The sequence below is a fragment of the Ovis canadensis genome, chromosome 26, assembly GCF_042477335.2.
Source record: "Ovis canadensis isolate MfBH-ARS-UI-01 breed Bighorn chromosome 26, ARS-UI_OviCan_v2, whole genome shotgun sequence".
In the NCBI taxonomy this organism is placed as follows: Eukaryota; Metazoa; Chordata; class Mammalia; order Artiodactyla; family Bovidae; genus Ovis; species Ovis canadensis.
The window spans coordinates 47530060-47552024 of record NC_091270.1 but is presented as its reverse complement, the minus strand read 5'-3'; the positions used below and the strand labels follow the sequence as shown (position 1 = coordinate 47552024).

The 21965-nt window shown below is 43.6% G+C and overlaps 1 protein-coding gene across 1 annotated transcript in view; it reads right to left on the bottom strand.

Annotated features, from left to right (window-relative positions):
• Positions 1–21965, bottom strand: part of KCNU1 (potassium calcium-activated channel subfamily U member 1) — a 138971-nt gene that overhangs the window by 64558 nt on the left and 52448 nt on the right. Inside the window, exons 15-19 of the mRNA XM_069572840.1 lie at positions 17065–17177; positions 16605–16673; positions 12248–12337; positions 12015–12109; positions 4013–4121 (exon numbers count right to left, since the gene is read on the bottom strand). Of these exons, the coding sequence (XP_069428941.1) occupies positions 4013–4121; positions 12015–12109; positions 12248–12337; positions 16605–16673; positions 17065–17177 (476 nt within the window). The remainder of the gene's footprint in view (positions 1–4012; positions 4122–12014; positions 12110–12247; positions 12338–16604; positions 16674–17064; positions 17178–21965) is intronic.

The following is a 21965-nucleotide window of genomic DNA, read 5'->3' as shown; positions in this document are numbered from 1 at the left end:
GAAGATTCCATCTTTAAAAACACCAAGCCGACTGTCAGCAAACCTATAAATAACTGTATGCTGTTTTGGAAATGTGCATGTAATACTATCAACACATAAAAAATGGGTTACAAGTTGCCCCATCGCACATTTTATATTGTTTCCCCAATAATGCCTACTCATCTCTATTAACCCATCAAGTCTATTTTACCACTGGCGGTTGTTTCCCAGGACATATGTTTGCTAGTTTGCTGGTTGGAATTATCTCTGCCCTACAAAAAGAAGAACCACAACAAAACCCCCAAAACCAGAAAACGAAACCCACTCTATTTTATAGTCCTAAGTGAGAGCAAGATGTATTCTTGATCCCATTAACACTGGATTTCAATCAACTGAATTGACCACTCCCTTGATGAAATATCACAGAAGATTCACCCATGAATGGCATTTATCTATCGACATGCATACAACCATCTATTCAGCAGTGTGGCTTTGATCAGTTTCTTAACTCTGTAATTCATGAGAATTTGTCTTGCTTTTTAATTAAGAGGTGGAAGATGATTAAGCATCCTCTTTAGAGATAATCTGGATAGGACACTATCACTATCCTTGACTTTCTTTAGACGTAATCAGGAACCCCTAGTCATATAGAGGGCTGATGGGTCCAGCCTGCAGATGGACCAGGCCATGTGCACCAATTCTCCTTTTTTAAAAAATTGGGGACATATGTACACCTATGACTGATTCATGTTGATGTATGGCAGAAACCAACACTACATTGTAAAGCAATTATCCTCCAATTAAAAATAAAAAAGACATTACTGGAGTATAGTTGATTGATAATGTGTTAGTTTCAGGTATACAGCAAAGTAAGTTCAGTTCAGTTCAGTTCAGTTGCTCAGTCATGTCTGACTCTTTGTGACCCCATGATCGCAGCACGCCAGGCCTCCCTGTCCATCACCAACTCCCGGAGTTCACTCAGACTCGTGTCCATCGAGTCAAGTAGTTACATATATATATGTATATGTATACACACACACACATATATCCACTCCCTTTAAAAAATTTTTCACTATAGTTTATCTATTTTACATATATTTTACATATAGTGTGTGTATGTTGGTCCCAATTTATACCCCGCCATTATCCACTGGTAACCATAAGTTTGTTTTCTATATCCATGACTCTACTTCTGTTTTGTAAATAAGTTCATCTGCAGCCTCTTTTTTTAGAGCCTACATATAAGTGGCATCATATGGTACTCGTCTTTCTGTGCCTGGGGATCTCTAGGTCCATCCATGTTGCTGCAAATGGCATTGCTTTGTTCTTTTCATGGCTGAGTAATAGTCCATTGTATATATGTACTGCATCTTTTTTTATCCATTCCTTTGTTGATGCGCATTTAGGTTATGTCCATGTTCTGATTAGTGTAAACAGTGCTGCAATGAACACTGGGGTTCATGTATCTTTTTGAATTACGGTTTTGCCCAGGAGTGGGATTGCTAGGTGTTATGGTTGTCCTATTTTTAGTTTTTGAAGGACTCGCCATACTGTTTTCCATAGTGGTTGTACCAATTTAAATTGCCACCAACAGTGAAGGAGGGTTGTTTGTATATTTTCTGATGATGGCCATTCTGACTGGTGTGAGCTGATATCTCATTATAGTTCTGATTTGCATTTCTCTAATGATTAGTTACAATTTTCCTTTTAGATGCCTCCTTTACACCATTTCCTTATTTATCACAGATAATAAAGAAATTAAAGACAATGGGGAAAACATCCATGATTCTGTCCTTACAGCTGTGTTAAAGAATGGTGAGAAAAGGCAGTGAAACTCAATAGCTAAAACAGGATTTTCTGCGGGTTCTCATTATCCATGACTTGCCAATCCTCTCGTATCACAGAGAAGACACAGGAAAGAAGAGATGAAAGTATAAACATGGTTGGAGCATTTTATGTGTTGTTGTCTTTACAGTCACAAAACACTTCAGATTGGAATGAGGTTTTTGCGACAACTTCGCATGAATACAAATGTAACATACATGCATATATTCACACGTGGGCAATACAACAACCAAGAGTGCATTCTTGAGAAATCCGAGACAGTGTTCCTCATTCTATCATACAGTCCCACCTCTAGTCAGGCCACTCAGACATGGAGGGCTCCATGTGTTCCCCACGACTTACCCGTGTCACAGGATTGAGATCCCATGCTGTTATCTTTCTCCCAATCCCATCCTGCTTCCTACAGGAAACACTCTGGAACAATCCACCCAGCCCTCACTGACCTCTTCCTCCTTGACCTCTTGCCAGAATCATCAGTGTAGCCCTGGAAGGGACGCTGCCTTATTTGGCCTCAAATTAAATTATCTGAATGCATCTGGTATACTCAGCTAGGTTTCCCAGGGGCTGAAACATGATTTCTGCATCTAACAGCACACCTAGCAGAGTGCCTACTTAGCACACAGAGCTGCTCAATGCATTGTGCATTACCAACCATTTCAAAGGAGAAAGGGGGAGTTCCCAGCAGTCCAGTGGTTAGGACTTTGCACTCTCATTGCTATGGCCCTGAGTTCCAACCCTGGTCAGGGAACTAAGACCCTGCAGGCCATGTGGCGAGACCAAAACAGCAGAGAACTGTCTACAAATGCCGCTGCTAGCTTGTGAATGTGAGTAAGGCCAAATTCCTCAGATTCCATAGACTCTTTGCTCCAAAAAGTCTGTAATCCTTTCATGTAGATCACCTCACTTAGGTTTCATAAAATCCTGGAATAGAAGGCAATAGCATAGAATAGAAGAACAGAGACTGTAATTTCTAGACTGTTACATGCCTCTCAGAAAGCACACCACCAAGAGACGGCACCTTTGTGGCTCAGACGTCTGACACCTGCCTCACCTGCTGGACAGGTACAGCAAAACCTCTCTTAACCAGACCCATCTATCCAGAACCCTCCAGTAAACAGAAACCAGACTCCTCATGCATTAAAAGAAAGACTTGGATTATAAATAAGATCAAGGATTTATTTCAAAATCTACATCTTTGGAGGGCTCTGCACCTACCATGTATACAGCAGTCCAATTTCATACACCTTCCCAGATACAAGAACTGATCATTACAATAATATGGAACATTTAACGAATGCTTACTCTCAGCCAGGAATCAAGTAAAGTGCTTTAAATACCTCGTCTCACTCAGTCATTACAAAGAAGCTCAGGGTCTTCATCACTACTATACTCACTTAAATCAGAACTGAGACAGCAAGAGGTGAAGCAACTTGCTCAAGATCACACAGCTTAGGACCAGTGTTTGCCCTTAACACTGTGTAATGCCACAGCACAATTTCTATGCTCTGCAGAAAATGTAATATTTACTCACAGCTGATGACAATTCTCAGTCGTGAAAGATTTTCCTGGTATATTACAGCTACTAAGTTGAAACGTTGCCAATACACTACAGAGTTATTTACAATAAACTCAGGGGTGATAGAACATTTGCATCAGCCCTCTATTTAAGAAGTAACTAAACAGATCACACACTCTTCACCTACAACTCTGAATTCAGCTTAATCAGGGTTTTCATGGACTAAAGAGATGTAGGTATTTGAGTAGGGGAGAGAAAATTTATTGGCCCTATTTTGCAGACCTAAAACCAAAAATCATCATCAATTTCTGTCTCTCATCAATTTGCTCAAAATAAAGGGTTGGATTAATAATAGAAAAAAAAAAAACTGGGAAAGAGCTGAAATCTTGCCCTGACACACATTTCCAGAGAACGTAGGGGTGATCTGAGTGAAAACCGGGTGCATAACCTTTGGTTGTCATTGGTAAAAATGACTGGAACTATCCCGGGGACAGGTATATTTGCTTAGCTAAGTGATATTGGGAGAAGCTGTGATGCATTCATGTTGGTGAGGAACAATTGCATTAGTCAGGATAGGAGCTGATAAAGCTAATACTCCTGTTTAAGTCAAATTTTTGTTGCCCAGAGATTCTTAAAAACTGATAGGGAACTGGGGTTCTCTGAGGTGCTTACTTGGTAATAACGCTCAAGTCGCTAGAGAAGCTCATATGTGCTTCTGAGTAGGGGTCCTGGGGTCTGCAGCATTCCTCCTGGCTGTCTCTCATCACCACGACCGTTGTCCCTGCAATGGCAGAGCCATCCTGGTGAGTTGGCATAATACCCCTTCATTCTGAACTATACCTATTGACTGAGACAGCTCTCCATCCTCGACTAGGGAGAGGCTGAAAATTCCAAGCTATAATCTAGTTCTAAGAGGGTGGTTGGTAGAGAGCTCTTTAATTTCCCTCTGCAGAGTTAGAGAGTGGGTGAAATGATTGTGAAGGTGTTACTACCATATGGTCTGTTTAAAATAAGTACGCATTGTGCACTTTCTTATGCATTCTGCACCTTTGTAATCCATCGTTCCTCCCATCTCACCCAGCGTCTGGGGAGCCTTCTGCTGCTAGCACTGTCTGCAGTCACTAGGTGCGTGCTAAGTTGCTTTAGTCATGTCCAACCCTTTGCGACCCTGTGGACTGTATCCTGCCAGGCTCCTCTGTCCATGGGACTCTCCAGGCAAGAGTGGGTTGCCATGCCCTCCTCCAGGGAATCCTCCCGACCCAGGGATTGAACCTGTGTCTTTTACGTCTCCTGCACTGGCAGGCAGGTTCTTTACCCCTAGAGTCACTACAGGCTCTAAGAAAATATCTCAGCCAAGTCACCTCCTCCCTCCCCAGATACTGGTCAGGCTGAAATTCATTTTCCTCCAATTCAGCCTCCTTTTACTTCATTTTTCCTTCAAGGCTTCCTTTCTTATTTTAACTTTGAAGGATCTTGATCTTAACACGGGATATGTCGCAAAACATGTGTGAATTTCCACATCTGGAAACAACACAAGAGCAGATCACCTTCTCATCTGCAAAATGGGGATGAGAATGGGGCTTCAAAGGACGGTTGAGGAGGATGAACGCACGGACGGGTGACACGTAGTCTTTAGATGAGCCACAGGAAGCTGCTTGGAGGTGGAAAAAAGCAAAAACCTGACACGTGAGCCGCGACTCCTTCCTGCACCCACATGTTGTTACTCTATCATGCCCCTCTTATTCCAGAGCAGAGATTTAACCTAGGAATCCTTTCAAAGCGCTGGGCTAGGAAGCCATGCTTGCTCAGTAAGAACTGACACTTGGTACTGTGATGGAAAGTAGCATTCTAAAGAATGCTTTGGAAGTTAAATGCGTTTCTTTCACTATTCAAAAATCCTGCATGATTTGCTTTCCTGAACCTGACTGTCAGATGATCGGAGAGGGGCACATTGCCTGGGAAGAAGTTATCAAGGAGATGGACAAAGTCAAAGGAGAACCATCATGGCTACTCCTCCGCGGCCACCCACCTAAGTGGAGAAAAGATACACATTTCCTCCTGGAAATCTAAGACTCTCTCTGTGCTGAGACTGCTCAGAATGCAGAGTTCCTCTGGGACAATCCTTTAAGCCCGCACCTCACCAGGTTTGGGACAATGGCAGACAGAACGAGCTACAGAAATATTCTACTATCCCTTTTCTTTTGATGTAATTCCTTCTGAGCCATTTTAATCTACAGAAAATATCAACTGAGTCAAAACACACTTTGGAAGAAGAAGGACATCCTTTGCAGATGTGATCTGTCGGCTTAAATCAGCAATAATTGCATCATACAGGTGTGCTAACAGCCAGGTTTGGAATAAGATCGCTCCTGCCTGTAATCCTCAGAAAGCCTTCACTTTATATATGGAATTTTGATGGGGTTTTGAGGTTGACTCATGTTTCCTTATTCTGAGGTTACTTTTGCCCTGGGCGGGAAAATGGCTTAGGAAGGGAACTTCTGAAGAAATATCTGAGTGAGGACTAGCGTTTTACCAACCATCAGCCTTTAAAGGCTAGCCGGCTTAGTGCTCCTGATAGAAAGTGAGCTGTGGAATGTAAAAGGCAACAAGCTGAAACTGGCTGGAGAGCAATGGAACTTTCGGGAAGCCTCTGCTTTCTCAGAGCCTCACTCTCCAGCAGACAAAGGGTGCCAGGTATTAAAAAAAGGTGGGGGGAGGGTAGGTGGGTTCAGTGAATACTAGGCATGGACCCATTATCAGCTTGTTTTCCATTTTACTGGAATTGGATGGATTTATGATCCCTGACCCTGCTTTAGAGATGAAGAGCCACTTAGGAACACCTGTGCTCTCTCCTACCCACGGCCATTGGTGCTGCAGGAGAGCTCGGACGACTTTTAGCCAAGCTAGAGAGATGAGCTGCTTGACTCATTACAGAAGTGAGAACTCAGGCTTCGGGGTTTGGAATGCTCATCCCCGGGGAACACTGGCTGGGCTGACTCCCTTCTTAAAGAGGTCAATTAGTATGGGATGCAGATAAAAAAAGCGACCCAAGGCCAAATCTAAAGAAAACCATGAAGTAGGATAAATTCAAGCTAGGGCCTCCTGTTCAAAACATTTCTCATCGTTTCTGCCTGTCCCTGGGGCTTCCCTGATGGCTTCAAGTGTAAAGAATCCGTCTGCAATGCAGGAGACCCGGGTTTGATCCCTGGGTCAGAAAGAACCCCTGGAGAAGGGCATGGCAACCCACGCCCATATTCTTTTCTGGAGAATTCCATGGACAGAGGAGACTGGCGGGCTATAGTCTATGGGGTCACACAGAATCAGATACGACTGAGCGACAGTCATACTCCACACTACCTGTCCCTGGCTCCGTTCACAGCTTCTTTCCAGTTTCCTCTTCATCACTCCCCTCTCCTTTTTGGCGACTCCATCACGAGCATTAATATTTTAAGGAGGAATACAAATTAGCTCTACGGGGTGGCGATTTGGGGAGTTTGGACAAGACTTTCCTAAGGCCCTCTCTCTCCACCCTATCTCGTCCAGAGAACCCCATGTGCCCTTCCCTGCCCTGGTTGAGGACTACCGTTCAAAAAATTAGGTATTAAGAGAATTCAGTGCTGAAATGTCAGGCAGTGAACTGCATAGCTGGGGTTGGGAAAGTTTCTGCCCAGTAACTTATCTAATTACATAGGATTCTTCTTGCTCTGAGGGCTGGTCCTACCACAATCTTAATGCTCTGAATCCAAAAGACATCAAGGAATGGGTTTGAATAAGTATCATTGAAAAAGCAAGAGAGTTCCAAAAAAACATCTATTTCTGCTTTATTGACTCTGTGGATCACAGAAACTGTGGAAAATTCTGAAGGAGATGGGAATATCAGACCATCTGACCTGCCTCTTGAGAAACCTGTATGCAGGTCAGGAAGCAACAGTTAGAACTGGACATGGAACAACAGACTGGTTCCAAATAGGAAAAGGAGTACATCAAGGCTGTATATTGTCACCCTGCTTATTTAACGTCTATGCAGAGTACATCATGAGAAATGCTGGGTGGGAGGAAGCACAAGCTGGAATCAAGATTGCCGGGAGAAATATCAATAACCTCAGGTGAGCAGATGACACCACCCTTATGGCAGAAAGTGAAGAAGAACTAAAGAGCCTCTTGATGAAAGTGAAAGGAGAGTGAAAAAGTTGGCTTAAAGCTCAACATTCAGAAAACGAAGATTATGGCATCTGGTCCCATCACTTCATAGGAAATAGATGGGGAAACAGTGGAAACAGTGTCAGACTGTATTTTTTGGGGTTCCAAAATCACTGCAGATGGTGATTGCAGCCATGAAATTAAAAGATGCTTACTCCTTCGAAGGAAAGTTATGACCAACCTAGATAGTATATTAAAAAGCAGAGATATTACTTTGCCAACAAAGGTCCGTCTAGTCAAGGCTATGGTTTTTCCTGTGGTCATGTATGGATGTGATAGTTGGACTGTGAAGAAGGCTGAGCGCCGAAGAATTGATGCTTTTGAACTGTGGTGTTTGAGAAGACTCTTGAGAGTCCTTTGGACTGCAAGGAGATCCAACCAGTCCATTCTAAAGGAGATTAGCCCTGGGTGTTCTTTGGAAGGAATGATGCTAAAGCTGAAACTCCAGTACTTTGACCACCTCATGCCAAGAGTTGACTCATTGGAAAAGACTCTGATGCTGGGAGGGATTGGGGGCAGGAGGAGAAGGGGACGACCGAGGATGAGATGGCTGGGTGGCATCACTGACTCGATGGACATGAGTCTGAGTGAACTCCGGGAGCTGGTGATGGACAGGGAGGCCTGGCGTGCTGCGATTCGTGGGGTCGCAAAGAGTCGGACACTACTGAGCGACTGAACTGAACTGAACGTAACTCTCCAGATTCATAGTCACGTTCAAGTCCACTCCCTTGAACGGCCAGCCCCTGAGTGTTTAATGGTACTCTGCTGCCACCGTCTGGCAGAGCGAAGTAAGAACAGCTAGCTCACTCACTGCCTGTTATTTAAGAATCTTGGTACCAGATTTATGAGAATTGTCCTGGATGCAGTAGAAGTGGTGATGGAGGAATAGTAGGGATCAGGAAGAAAAAAAAATGACCCTATTATGAGAAGAATGAAAGGTTCTGGGGAAGATCAAACATTAGATTATAAACTGAAAGTTTTACTGATTCCCTAGATACTATAAATTACATGTTATAGAAAGTGAAGTCGCTCAGTCGTGCCCGACTCTTTGTGACCCCATGGACAGTAGCCTGCACCAAGCTCCTCCATCCGTGGGATTTTCCAGGCAAGAGTACTGGAGTGGGTTGATAGGTTATAGAAGTGGATGAAATTTGGCATATCTACAAATATGAAGGCATAACACTTTTCTTTACACCAAAATATCTCCAATTCATACTAGAGCACTTAACTTCCTGCTTTAGAATATAATAAAACACACTTAAAAGACAGCTAAATAAAGGGGAAGTTATTCAATTTATAAAACACTTTTTGTTTTGCAAAATGACTGGCATCACTGCACGCATATGAATGTGTATAACTGATTTGCAAAAGTTTGATTCACACATTGTGTTTACAGGGATATGTCTACTTCATGAAACCATGCTGAATTTTCATACGGGATAAAGATACTATAATGAGATGATACACAATGTATTTTTTTTCTTACTCACGCCTCTTTAATCAGATATCTCTGTACTCAGTCAGCCTCAACCATTGCCTCAAGAATGATTCATATTGTTACAGAAGGCAAAAGAGTCAGCGTTTAACTTTTGAACCCCAAGCAGGCTCTTGAAGTCCTTTTGATTAACTGTTCTTTAGACTTAAGTGTTCAGTTGCAAATTCTACAGGTAATAGAGATTTCAGGAAATGACACAGGAATAGTTTCTTTCTATACCCAATACCGTCTAAGATTTTCTGGAAAAAAAAAATCCAAAAAGTCAGAGAAAATAAACAGGATTAAGATAGAGCCTTTAGGTTGGAATGGAAAGCAGAAAAGATCCACGAGCCTGCTCCTCGATGAAACAACAGTAACTAGTGAAAATCAAAATACACACACACAAGCCCATTTAAAGTCTCTGGAAATTGTCTAGCAGGCATGCAGCAAGTGAAGGCAATTTATTTTAATAAAGTATAACAAATCCCACAGTGTAAAGAGACCAAAAGAACATACGGAATAAAAAGACTAGGAGTATAGGGAAAGGTTGTGTCATGTATGGATGTGAGAGTTGGTCCATATTGAAAGCTGAGGGCTGAAGAATTGAGGCTTTTGAATTGTGGTGCTGAGGAAACTCTTGAGAGTCCCTTGGGCTGAAAGGAGATCAAACCAGTCAATCCTAAAGGAAATCAACCCTGAAGATTAACTGGAAGGACTGATGCTGAAGCTGAAGCTCCAACATTTTGGCCACCTGATGCGAAGAGCCAGCTCATTGGAAAACACCCTGATGCTGGGAAAGATTAAGGGCAGGAGAAGTGGGCGGCAGAGGATGAGATGGCAGGATGGCATCACCGACTCAATGGACATGAGTTTGAGCAAACTCTGGGAGATAGTGAAGGACAGGGAAGCCTGGCATCCGTGGGGTCACAGAGAGTCAGACACAACTTAGTGACTGAACAGGAACAATAGGACAAGGGGGCTTTGTAGACCTCAAGAGCGGAGGCTAAAAACTGCGGTAAGGCACCACCGCACACCAGCCAGAATGGCCATCATCAAAAAGTCTACAAATAATAAATGCTGGAGTGGGTGTGGAGAAAAGCAAACCCTCCCACTCTACTGGGGGGAATGTAAATCGGTGCAGCCACCATGAAGAGCAGTACGGAGGTTCCTTAAAACACTAAGGATCCATCAATCCCACTCCTGGGCATATATCCAAAGAAAACCATAATTCAAAGAGATACCCATACTCCAATCTTTACAGCAGCACTATTTACAAAAGCCTAGGCATGGAAGCACACCAAACATCTATGGACAGAAGGATGTATAAAGAAGAGGTGGTAAATATATACCATAGAATAATACTCGGCCATAAAAATGAACGGAATAATGCTACTTGCGGCAACATGGGTGGGCCTAGAGGCTATCGCACTAAGTGAAGTAAGTCAGACAGAGAAAGACAAATATTACATGATCTCACTTATAGGTAGAATCTGGGCGGGAAAAACGCGATGCAAATGAAGTTATTTGCAAAACCGAAATACAGTCACAGACATAGAAAGCAAACTAATGGTAACCAGAGGGGAAAGGAGGGGAAGAGAGGTAAATTAGGAATTTGAAAGTGACATGCACAAACTACCATATATAAAATAGATAAAATGAGAACCTACTGTATAACACAGGAAACTATACTCAACACTCTGTAATAGCCTATATGGGAAAAGAATCTGAAAACGTGTGTGTGTGTGTGTGTTTGAATCACTTCACTATACACATGAAGCTAACACCACACGGTAAATCAACTATACTTCAATAAAAGATAATTTTTTGAAAGAAAATTCTATCTGGAAAAAAATAAAGGTCTAGAAGCTATGGCACGGATGATGGATCTCAGCAACGAACAACCAAAGGTGACCTAAATCCAGGAGGAACTGATGAGGAACTCATCAGCAACCACCCATTGCTGATGCAGAGGCCACAGAAGAGGACAGCTACGGAGCTCAGGGACCAGTAGGGACTCTCATGGAAGGATGCCCCTGTCCACAGGGCTAAGCACGTTTACACCTGCATTCAGCGAGACTACCACTCGGGAGAAGAGAAGAACCTTAGAGAGAAGAAGAGTCCTGACAGGAAATTCAAATTCTGAATTAAATGCTGAAACACTGGGAATTGACCCAAACCATCCTTAATGTACCTGAGAGAGACTAAATTTTCAACCAGAAGGGACTGAATTATCGTGCGTTCTCGAGGTTAACTCTTCCTTCCATTAACTGGTAAGGGTTTGCTGATGAGCTATCCAGTTCAATTTGAATAAAGGGAGAGAGTTTCATTTTCTCATTCCTATGTCAGAATGAGAAATTTTTACACTCTTGACAATCCGCAGAGGAACAGAGTCCTCAGGGAACGGTTTTGTTCCCAACGCTAGAAGAAATGATGACTGTGCCCTGCGACAGGTGTTAGCTAATGCTACGATGGCAATCGTATACTGTGATATAAATGTGTCAGTCAGATAATGTCGGACATCTTAAATGTATGCAGCGTTGCATGTCAAAGACACCTTAATAAAAAAAAAAAAAGCAAGAGAAATGGTCATGAGGGGCCGCCCTTACGGCCCAGCAAGCAGTCAAATAGAGGCTGAACTTTCAGAAGGAAGGCGGGAAAATACATGGAGAAAAGTCAACAGGCTCATCGCCCGTGTGCCTCGTGTGCCTGGGACTGAGTTGGGAGGTGCCTGCAGCTGGCTGTGTGACCTTGGATAAAATTACTGCATCTCTTCCAGAGCTCCTTTGTCTAGCCTGTGAAGGGGTTGTACTAGAGAACTAGAACTAGTGAGGTTTCTTCCAGCTCTAAAAGACAGATTCTCAGGTCTGGGAGGCCCAGTGGCGAAGTATCTGTCTCTTCTTGGCCAAGTTCAAGCGAATCTCGTCTTTTAAGAGATGAAGCCCCTCCCCTTTCTTTGGCCACACCCCCCAAAGCTGGGCTAGGACAAAAAAGCGCACTTGCCTGTCGCGCGTCGAGCCTTGCCTTTGCACTCACATTTTTCAATTAGCTCGGGAGTCTGCACATCGCTGTGACAGATGGCACAGTAAAAGAAGGCTCTGGACAACAAAAGCAAATCAAGAATGACTTACATGAGGTTTCACGCAGAAGCAGCACGGGGCTGACTCAGCCCGTCTGTCATTAAATTGTATTTGCTTTAGGGCTTTCTCCCCGTAAAGTGATAAAAAATTTTTTACCTTTTGACATGCTTTGCAGATTCAGCGATAAAGAACCCTAGCGTGTTCTTATGGAGCTTAACTTGAGCAGGTGGATTTAACATCAGACCGCTGGAAACAGAAAATAAAAATACAGTAATTTCCCCCTCCAAATTCTGGGCCAATATCAGTTTTTACCAATGGATTCTCTAAGTTGCAGAGTTAATAGGACTCAATCCCCTTTTACTGCAGGAATTTACAGTAGAAAATGGGGATTTGACTGCATTTAATTGATCGATTGCTGACAAACATCCTGAGAGGGAGCCAGGTCAAAACTCGGTCCCTGAGCTGCAGACACTCCCTGGACTATGCCCTGAATCAGAAATAGTCAAAGCAATGCAGATGCAGGAAGCTTTGCTAATTTGAGATATCCAAAGCCAGACAGGCCAAGGATGCACAGTTGCTAGTCTTATGGTCATTCTAGTGGTGTACATCATTAGGCTTCTTGCCCTTCAGATTAACTATTAATAGCTGGATTCAAGAGTTCCTTTTATTGGCCAGTACAATGAGTGAAAAAGTTGGCTTAAAGCTCAACATTCAGAAAACTAAGATCATGGCATCTGGTCCCATCACTTCATGGGAAATAGATGGGGAAACAGTGGAAACAGTGTCAGACTTTATTTTGGGGGGCTCCAAAATCACTGCAGATGGTGATTGCAGCCATGAAATTAAAAGACGCTTACTTCTTGGAAGGAGGGTTATGTCTAGATAGCATATTCAAAAGCGGAGACATTAACTTTGCCAACAAAGGTCTGTCTAGTCAAGGCTACAGTTTTTCCAGTAGTCATGTATGGATGTGAGAGTTGGACTGTGAAGAAGGCTGAGTGCCGAAGAACTGATGCTTTTGAACTGTGGTGTTGGAGAAGATTCTTGAGAGTCCCTTGGACTGCAAGGAGATCCAACCAGTCCATTCTGAAGGAGATCAGTCCTGGGTGTTCTTTGGAAGGAATGATGCTAAAGCTGAAACTCCAGTACTTTGGCCACCTCATGCCAAGAGTTGACTCATTGGAAAAGACTCTGATGCTGGGAGGGATTGGGGGCAGGAGGAGAAGGGGACGATAGAAGATGAGATGGCTGGATGGCATCACTGACTCTATGGATGTGAGTCTGAGTGAACTCCAGGAGTTGGTGATGGACAGGGAGGCCTGGCGTGCTGTGATTCATGGGGTCGCAGAGTCAGACACGACTGAGCAACTGAACTGACTGACTGACAGTTTTTAGACTCAAGTCTTTGACTTCACTTTTGTCTTCGACTTCGCTTTCATCTATCTTAATTGTAAGATTTTTGAAAGCAGGAACCACATGAACCGTTTCTGTTTCTACACCACTTGAATATTTTGAATATTTATTCAAATATTCACTACTTGAACATTTTCTGTTTTATTATGGTTTGGGTGTTTGAAAACACTGTCTTATAAATTTCAACCATAATATTTTTTGATGGGCTACTCCATTGTGACTGTCTGAATTCTTCAAATTCTCCCTGTTTGTCAGGCTTTCCAATTTGTATTTCCTTTAATTTAGACCTCCAATATGGTTAGGTCTTATGACCCTATGCCTTCCCTCACTTTGTTTGTACATGATCAAACTTCTCCTTTCCTCCTTTAAAACACACCCTTCCTATTATATTCACAGTGGAAAGAGGTCAAGTCTTTGTTTGGGCAAAGCTTAGTCTGTTAGGATATTCCAAAGTAATGTGCAAGTGTTCGAGCCTTACAAAAATAAAAGAGGTTGCGCAACAAAAGCTCTTCAGATCTATGCAGGGAGTAAAAGATGCTGAATAGCTGTGTTCAAGTAGATTATTCTATGAGACCCTGTGTGGGGCTTTCTCTGAGTGCTGACTGACTAACACATACACGGAATGATTGCTTTTAAGCCTGAAAAGTATGGATTGTGCCTCCCCTACTCCAATATCATGGGCTGATGTCCACTGCTCAAGAAGTATACACTCAAGTTGTATCTTAATATGTCTTTTTTAAAAGGCAGGGTCCTCTGAACTCAAATTGAATACTTAGTTATGAAGATACAGTTGTGATAACTTCTCTGGTTGCATTTGTAAGAAAAGGTGAACTTTTTCTGAAGACTTGCCCCTGTATTCATGAATCACGACAAGCTGCTCTGTTAGAAAATGCTGGCCCCTGGAACAGACTCGGGAAATTCTCTAACTGGGGTGTGATCCAGCTTTACCGCTTACCAGGTGATAAATTATTCCCCAAGACAGACTCAGGATTACCCAGGGCTTTTGCCCATCCTAGAGTCTACTCAAGTATATCAATTAGAAAAGAAAAGAAAAAGCGAGGAGATACAGGTTTCCCCCTAGTTTTTCAATATACTTGCCTAAAGCGCGGCATTGAGTTTCCCTGATTTCATTCTGTGAAGTGACTGTGGTGGGTTTAACACAGCTAGGTGACTAGAAGAGCTCCGATCACATAAGTGCCCAGACTGAGTTTAGATTCTCGTTTGTCCCTTGGGTGTGGTGCGAGCTTGGGAAAACTATTTACCCTTTCTTAGCTTCTCCTCCATAAAATGGAGCAAATAATTGTACCCTTCTTACAGCGTTGTTGTGAGGATTTGGGAGTTCATGTAAGTGAAGTGCTTAAACCAGCGTTGGTCAGGAACAAGCAATCATGTAAGACTGCTATTACCAATATCCTTGCCAAATCAGGATTTTATTCTTTTGATGAAACTCTGACTCTTTGGTGAGAAATCAGAGTTAAATCTATGTCAGAGCAGGTGTCTCTCTCATTGGGGGTAGATGTCTGCTAGGGAGTAAATAGCACCAGAACTTCTTGAATATACATGGAACTTAGCTGCTCACTCATATTTCCAGTCCACAGTGTCCCTAACAGTCACCCTAATAAAGGTGATAGAAATCTGGGATGTTAAATGTGGAAACGGTATTAAGAGCATTTGGCCCAGTCATTTCTGACTGCCAGTGAACAAAAATGACTGTATTATGGAGATTCAAAACCAATTCAAAGATTTGGGTTTTATAAGTGGTATTTTTGAATTCTATGTCTGTTTTTCAGAAGTGAGGTTCTGAATTCTCTGTCTTTAAAACTTTGCAAATAATTCTGATGTATAATCCCAGTCGTTGAAGGCCAAAGATGTTAAAACCTGATCAGATGTAAAAACCCTGATCAAGCTTCGGGCTGCTCTGAAACTCAAACTGCCTGCCCTGTGAAGTAAGACACCAACCTCTTCACTCGCATCTATTTCCAGCAGAAAGGGAACTAGGACATTGGTTTAGATTTTGAAATTTTCGTGAGTATGGTGGAACTGTTAAATAAAATGTAGTGGCTAGAGGATACGAGTCTTCACTCTCGTTAAGGACTTGCTTTGTGACATACCCTGCTGAGTCCTTTCACTCAGATACTTCTACACTCTCTCTACATGACACATTATTCCTTCTTTTGAACTTTTCAGATACTTATACTGATATCGTTCAACATTACTGAAATTTTAAGGGTTTCCTATGATTCTAGGTTCCTGGTAACGTCAGTCTTAGAGCTGGAAGTGATCCTAGGAATTCATTTGCGTGACTTCCTCATTTTACAGGTGATGGACACTTCTCCAAGGCCACTGATCTGGCGAATCAGAGCCACGTTCTGAACCTAGTCTATTGATTCTAATTTAATTCAGAATTAAAGGAAGTTTTCCACTAAAAAAAAAAAAAAAACCCCACATACAAGCCGCATGTTTCTTGTTTCCCATTCCACTTAAGCTCCACTTTTTCTTGTTTTCCAGCGTGTTTTATCTCTATATCATTGTGGTTGATCCTGGATTTTCTTTTTTTATTGTACGATCACTTCTCATATTTCTTATATTATCCTATGTGCATTTTCAGGAAATGCTTATGGTCTAATAAGGGTACTTCTTTCTTTCATCTACCTGAGCAACAGCAAACTTGGCCCTGTAAGTCAGTCAAATCCCCATTTTTTTTCCCATATTTTTCAGAGTAGTTTCTAAGGCTTTCTAAGGTTTGATCACAAATAATTCTATTTCATTGCATGATCTACGGTCAAGCCTTACAAGATCTGGGAATATGTTAAGAGGAACAGATCTGAGAAGGTGATCTTGTCCTCTCTCTCTCCTGATCGTGAAAGACACTGGGACAAGACCACAGCAACAGAGACAAAGCCTTTGCCCACCTACTGGGAAACCTTTAGAACCCCAGTGTTCACAGACAGTATCAAATGCGCCACAGCTGCCTGGGTGCCTGAGAGGCCAGCTCTCACCACAGGGCTGCAAGCTTAGTTACGGCTTTGTCTCTGCCGAAATCATTATCTTTAAAGAGTGTCCTCAAAGAATCTGAAGAGATTCGAAGCCTCACTGATACCAGTAGCCGTAGAAGGCGGACTTGTGCTGGATGGCGATCAGCAGGAGGTGCATCTTTGTGAAGCAGAGCCTGGAGAGAAGACGAGGAGGGGTGAGGTGAGATAGGAGAGCGAGCACCAGCTCCCAGTGATGAGGGGCCAGGTGTTGTGCTGGGCTCTGCGCCTGGAGGGACACCACCCCCTCGGCAGGGGGAGGGCCTCTCAAACACAAAACGTTCTCTGAACATTTGGACATTGGAGGAGAGTGAGTCCACCCTGGAGTAACTCACAGCCAGGGAGCCAACTGGGACAGCCACGAACCTGTCCCGCACGGACTGTAACCCCCAGCCCAGGCGGCAGACGCTCCGACTTACTCATCCTTAGGCCTTCGGGGCCTGCCACCAAGCCTATAGCGAGCCCTCTGTGAGCTCTGGGGAAAGGCTGCATGGCACGAAACCAGGGAGAGGTTTTCCCTTCACTTACTGGCAAGCGTCAGGAAAGCTCATCCCAGCAAAGTCATTGGAGAGACGTTGCGTCAGGATTTTGTTCTTCAGGCCGTTGCAGAAGAGCTGCTGCCAGGGCTCGTGAGGACAGATCTGGAACACACAGCCAGGCCATGGGAGGCAGGGTGACGTGGAGTTCAGGGTCTACTAGTTCAAGCTGCGTGTTCTGCCCAGTACCAAACCAGTCCCAAACCAGTCCCCACTGGCATTCAGGTCCCGGGAAGGAGATTTGTCAGGACTCCCCAGGTGGTCCAGGAGTTCAGACTTCTCCCAATGCAGGCGGTGCGGATTCCCACGTGACTTGTGGCCAAAAAACCCAACACATAAACAACAGAAGCAACCGTGTAAAAAACTCAGTAAAGATTTTTAAATGGTCCATATAAAAAATTTTTTTTAATGAAAAGAAAGGAGCTTTGTCCTCATGATTAACTGGACAGATGTCAAGGAAGAACTAAAACTCCATCATACATCTCAATGATTCCCATAATGAAGAGGGAGCATCATGATGTAATCAGGCTTCCTGCTAGAAATGAATTCTTCTTCTAGTTACTTCAGCAGGTAGACTGTTTTTTGAGTCAGGAACAACAAGATGGGAAGGGGAATGTGGAATCCAACTTATCTCCTCCTAGATATGGCTGTTTAAGATTATTAAAAAATATATTAGTTTCCTAGTCACTGACTAATCATATACCACAAGGATGAAAATGTTGATGACTTCTGCTTAGGATCAGAACCCTTCTTGGTTCAAATAAACTCAAAAAAGCTGTCCCAATGCTTGGACATGACAATGAAAAATCAAGGACAGCGACAGGTTTCTAGACAAAGGGGGATGTGACAGAAGGATTTCTCTGTCTCTCAGAAAAAGCTAAATGCTGTTCTCGTCTGTGCAAGACCCCTGGGATGCTGTTTTTCTCTATTTGCATGGTCCTCTTCTTCCCCTGCAGCCATGAGAATCACCACCACACTGCTCTGAGCAGGACAGGCCCCTTAAAGCCCAGAATCTCCGATGAAGCCTGGAATTTCTAGGAACTGTGAAACACCTTGGTGCTGGAGAGTTAAGGCCAGCCCAGAAACATGCCTCAGATGGCCATCTTGTGGTTTAGGAAGAAAAAAAAAAAAAAGAAACAGATGAACAAAAAAATCTGCCCTGCTAAAAAGGACCACTTCTTTCTAGCATACCTCATCCGAGTCCCAAGCTGCAGGCTCTCCTGTATTTTCCCATTTTTAAAAAAAAATTACTATTATGACTAGCTTCACTTGGTCTTCACTGTGGTGCACGAGCTCTCTCTAGTGGGTGCATGAAGGTCTCTAGTTTTAGTACACAGGCCCAGCGTGGGGGCTCTTAGTTCCCTGACCAGGGACTGAGCCTGCATCCCCTGCATTGGAAGACGGATTCTTAACCACTGGACCACCAGGATGTCCCCTCCCACTTTCTCAAAATCCTTTAGTGAGGAAGGCTCACCTCCTTGGGCAGTTCAGGCCACGATTTAAGTCTTCATTGACTACAGAACCTGGCTTAGTGCTGCCAACCCAAAGGTTCCAGTTTTTGCAAGAAAGTAAAACTGATGGCTTGGCAGGTACAGAATCTGCCTGCAATTCAGGAGACATGAGACACAGGTTTGATCCCTGGGTCGGGAATATCTCCTGGCGGAAGAAAGGGCAACCAACTCCAGTATTCTTGCCTGGAAAATCCCATAGACAGAGGAGGCTGGTGGGCTACAGTCCATGGGGTTACAAAGATTTGGACACAACTGAGCATATGGCCCAAATAATAACCATAGACATGAAGATTTCTTGAGTCTTTTTTTTTTTTTAATTAGAAAAAGAAACAGGAAGACAAGACAGATTTGGGATTTGGACAGTAGAGTCAAGGAGTTCAAGTAAATCAGTTGGATTAAATCTAAACCAAGTTTAAGTTTAAGGCAATGCTCTGTGCTTAGAACCAACCAGAAATGCTACTCGGACTTCAATTTCTCACCATATAATCAATATAGGTCAGTAGAGTCAGAATATGTGGCACTGACCCAAGGCTTTCTAGTCTGACTGCTCAGAAGTTTTACAAATATTAACTCAATACCTGGGAAAAATCAGGTCACAAGTAGATTGTGTGCTAAGTTGCTTCAGTCATGCCCAAGTCTTGGCAACCCCATGGACTACAACCCACCAGGCTCCTCTGTTCATGGGATTTTCCAGGCAAAAATACTGGAGTGGGTTGCCATTCCCTTCTCCCCGTGATCTTCCCAACCCAGGGATCGAACCCACGTCTCTTACGTCTCCTGCACTGCAGATGGATTCTTCACCGCTAGCACCACCTGGGAAGCCTATGAGTAGACTGAAGTGAAGTGAAGTCGCTTGGTCACCTCTGACTCTTTGCGACCCTGTGGACTGTAGCCCACCAGGCTCTTCCATCCATGGGATTCGCCAGGCAAGAATACTGGAGTGGGTTGCCATTTCCTTCTCCAGGGGACCTTCTCAACCCAGGGATCACACCCAGGTCTCCTGCATTGCAGGCAGACGCTTTAACCTCTGAGCCACCAGGGATTAGCAAGTCTTATTTTGCAGATGCAGAAACTGTCAGAGAAAGTTTAAATGCCTCATCCGAGCAAAGTGGGCCATAAGACAGTGGCATCCTGACCATTAAATCCAAGTTAATAGGTTTAATTAATTTAAGTTAATAATTCATTGAATTAATTTTAGTTAATTAATTTAATTAATTACAGAATCTAAAGCACCAGAGCCGAGTACAACATGGGAAAATTTTGCCCTGACTCTGACCAGTTTAGAATTCCTGAAAGGGGGTTTCAGACTTCAACTCCCTGATCAACAAATGATCATGACCCCAAGTCTCCCTTAATTCCTATCTTCAAGAAGCCACTGTATGAATATTGACAGGTGACCATCATCACTGAGGAGGTTCCAACTTAGACAAACAAACCATAGGAAAAACCAACAACAAACAAGGACAGAAAACAAAGCCACAACAGGGCAGGTTGTACATCTGTACCTTCTGTATTTCCACGGAGGAGACAGAGTCTTCATGTAGAGGTCTCCCTCTATTTCCTCCAGACATGGAGAGTAAAATCACAGTCACCACAGAAGATAATGCAGTTAACTCTCGCTTTTCTAAGCTTATAACTCACAGGCAAAGACAATGTCCTCACCAGCCACTTTCTGGGTCACACACAGTGACCACTCAGTTCAGTTCAGTTCAGTCGCTCAGTCGTGTCCGACTCTTTGCGACCCCATGAATCGCAGCATGCTAGGCCTCCCTGTCCATCACCAGCTCCCAGAGTTCACTCAGACTCACGTCCATCGAGTCGGTGATGCCATCCAGCCATCTCATCCTCTGTCGTCCCCTTCTCCTCCTGCCCCAGTCCCTCCCAGCATCAGGGTTTTTTCCCTACGAGTCAACTCTTCACATGAAGTGGCCAAAGTACTGGAGTTTCAGCTTTAGCATCATTCCTTCCAAAGAACACCCAGGGCTGATCTCCTTTAGAATGGACTGGTTGGATCTCCTTGCAGTCCAAGAGAATCTCAAGAGTCTTCTCCAGCACCACAGTTCAAAAGCATCAATTCTTCGGTGCTCAGCCTTCTTCACAGTCCAACTCTCACATCCATACATGACCACTGGAAAAACCGTAGCCTTGACTAGATGGACCTTTGTTGGCAAAGTAATGTCTCTGCTTTTCAATATGCTGTCTAGGTTGGTAGGTTAAAGCTTGTTTGCTGTAGCATCACCAAGGCTCATTCTCACTGCCTGATGGCCAGTTCTACTTCTCTGTATATGCACGTGTTATGTGTTAAGTCGCTTCGGTTGTGTTGGGCTCTTTGCAACCTTATGGGCTGTAGCCCACCAGGCTCCTCTGTCAGTGAGATTCCCCAGGCAAGAACACTGGGGTGGGTGCCATGCCCTCCTCCAGGGGATCTTCCCATGCAGGGATCAAACCCGCATCTCTTGTGTCTCCTGCATTGGCAGGCGGGTTCTTTACCACTAGCGCCATCTGGGAAGCCTCATCTCCTTATATTCACAGAAGGAATTCTGTGGTTTCCAGTGAGCATTTTGCTGGCCAGAGTATCTTTTGAATTTTTCACTTCTTTTGCTTTTTCTTTACAGTACTGGAGAAGGGACCAGAAAAGGAATGCCAATTTTTAAAAAATTTATTTGAAAAAAGGAAATAAAATGCAAAGAGAAGTCAGAAAGAAAATTGAGCATAAGAAGAGTCAAATGTGGATGCATAATTAGATGGAGAGAAAGGTCACTCTCTGGGGAAACTTTGAGTTTTCCAGACCCAGCTGAGCATTAAGAATATCTTTCCTGGAAGCGCTTCATGGGGATGGCATTTGGAAGGCCATGCTATGTGCTATCATATTTCATCCTGGTAGTCCACTGAGCCACTTAATTTGTCTCAAGCAAAGGTATCAAAAGACCTGATGTAGGTGACGGGGAGTAGACTTCCAACAGCCAGAGGCACAGGGCATAGTAGTAAGACTGCAAGTCAGACAATTTTCTGTCTGTTACTCATTAACTTATTATACAGTCAACTAGTTAGCTTCCACAACTGGGATACTCCCTTGAAATACTGAGAGAAACATCAGTTCAGTTCAGTTCAGCCACTTAGTCCTGTCCAACTCTTTGCAACCCTTTGGACTGCAGCATGCCAGGCCTCGCTGTCCATCACCAACTCCCAGAACTCAAACTCATGTCCACTGAGTCGGTGATGCCATCCAACCATCTTATCCTCTATTGTACCCTTCTCCTCCTGCCAGAATCATGTCTTTTCCAATGAGCCAGTTCTTTGCATCAGGTGGCCAAAGTATTGAGGCTCTAGCTTCATCATCAGTCCTTCCAATGAACATTCAGGATTGCTTTCCTTTAGGATT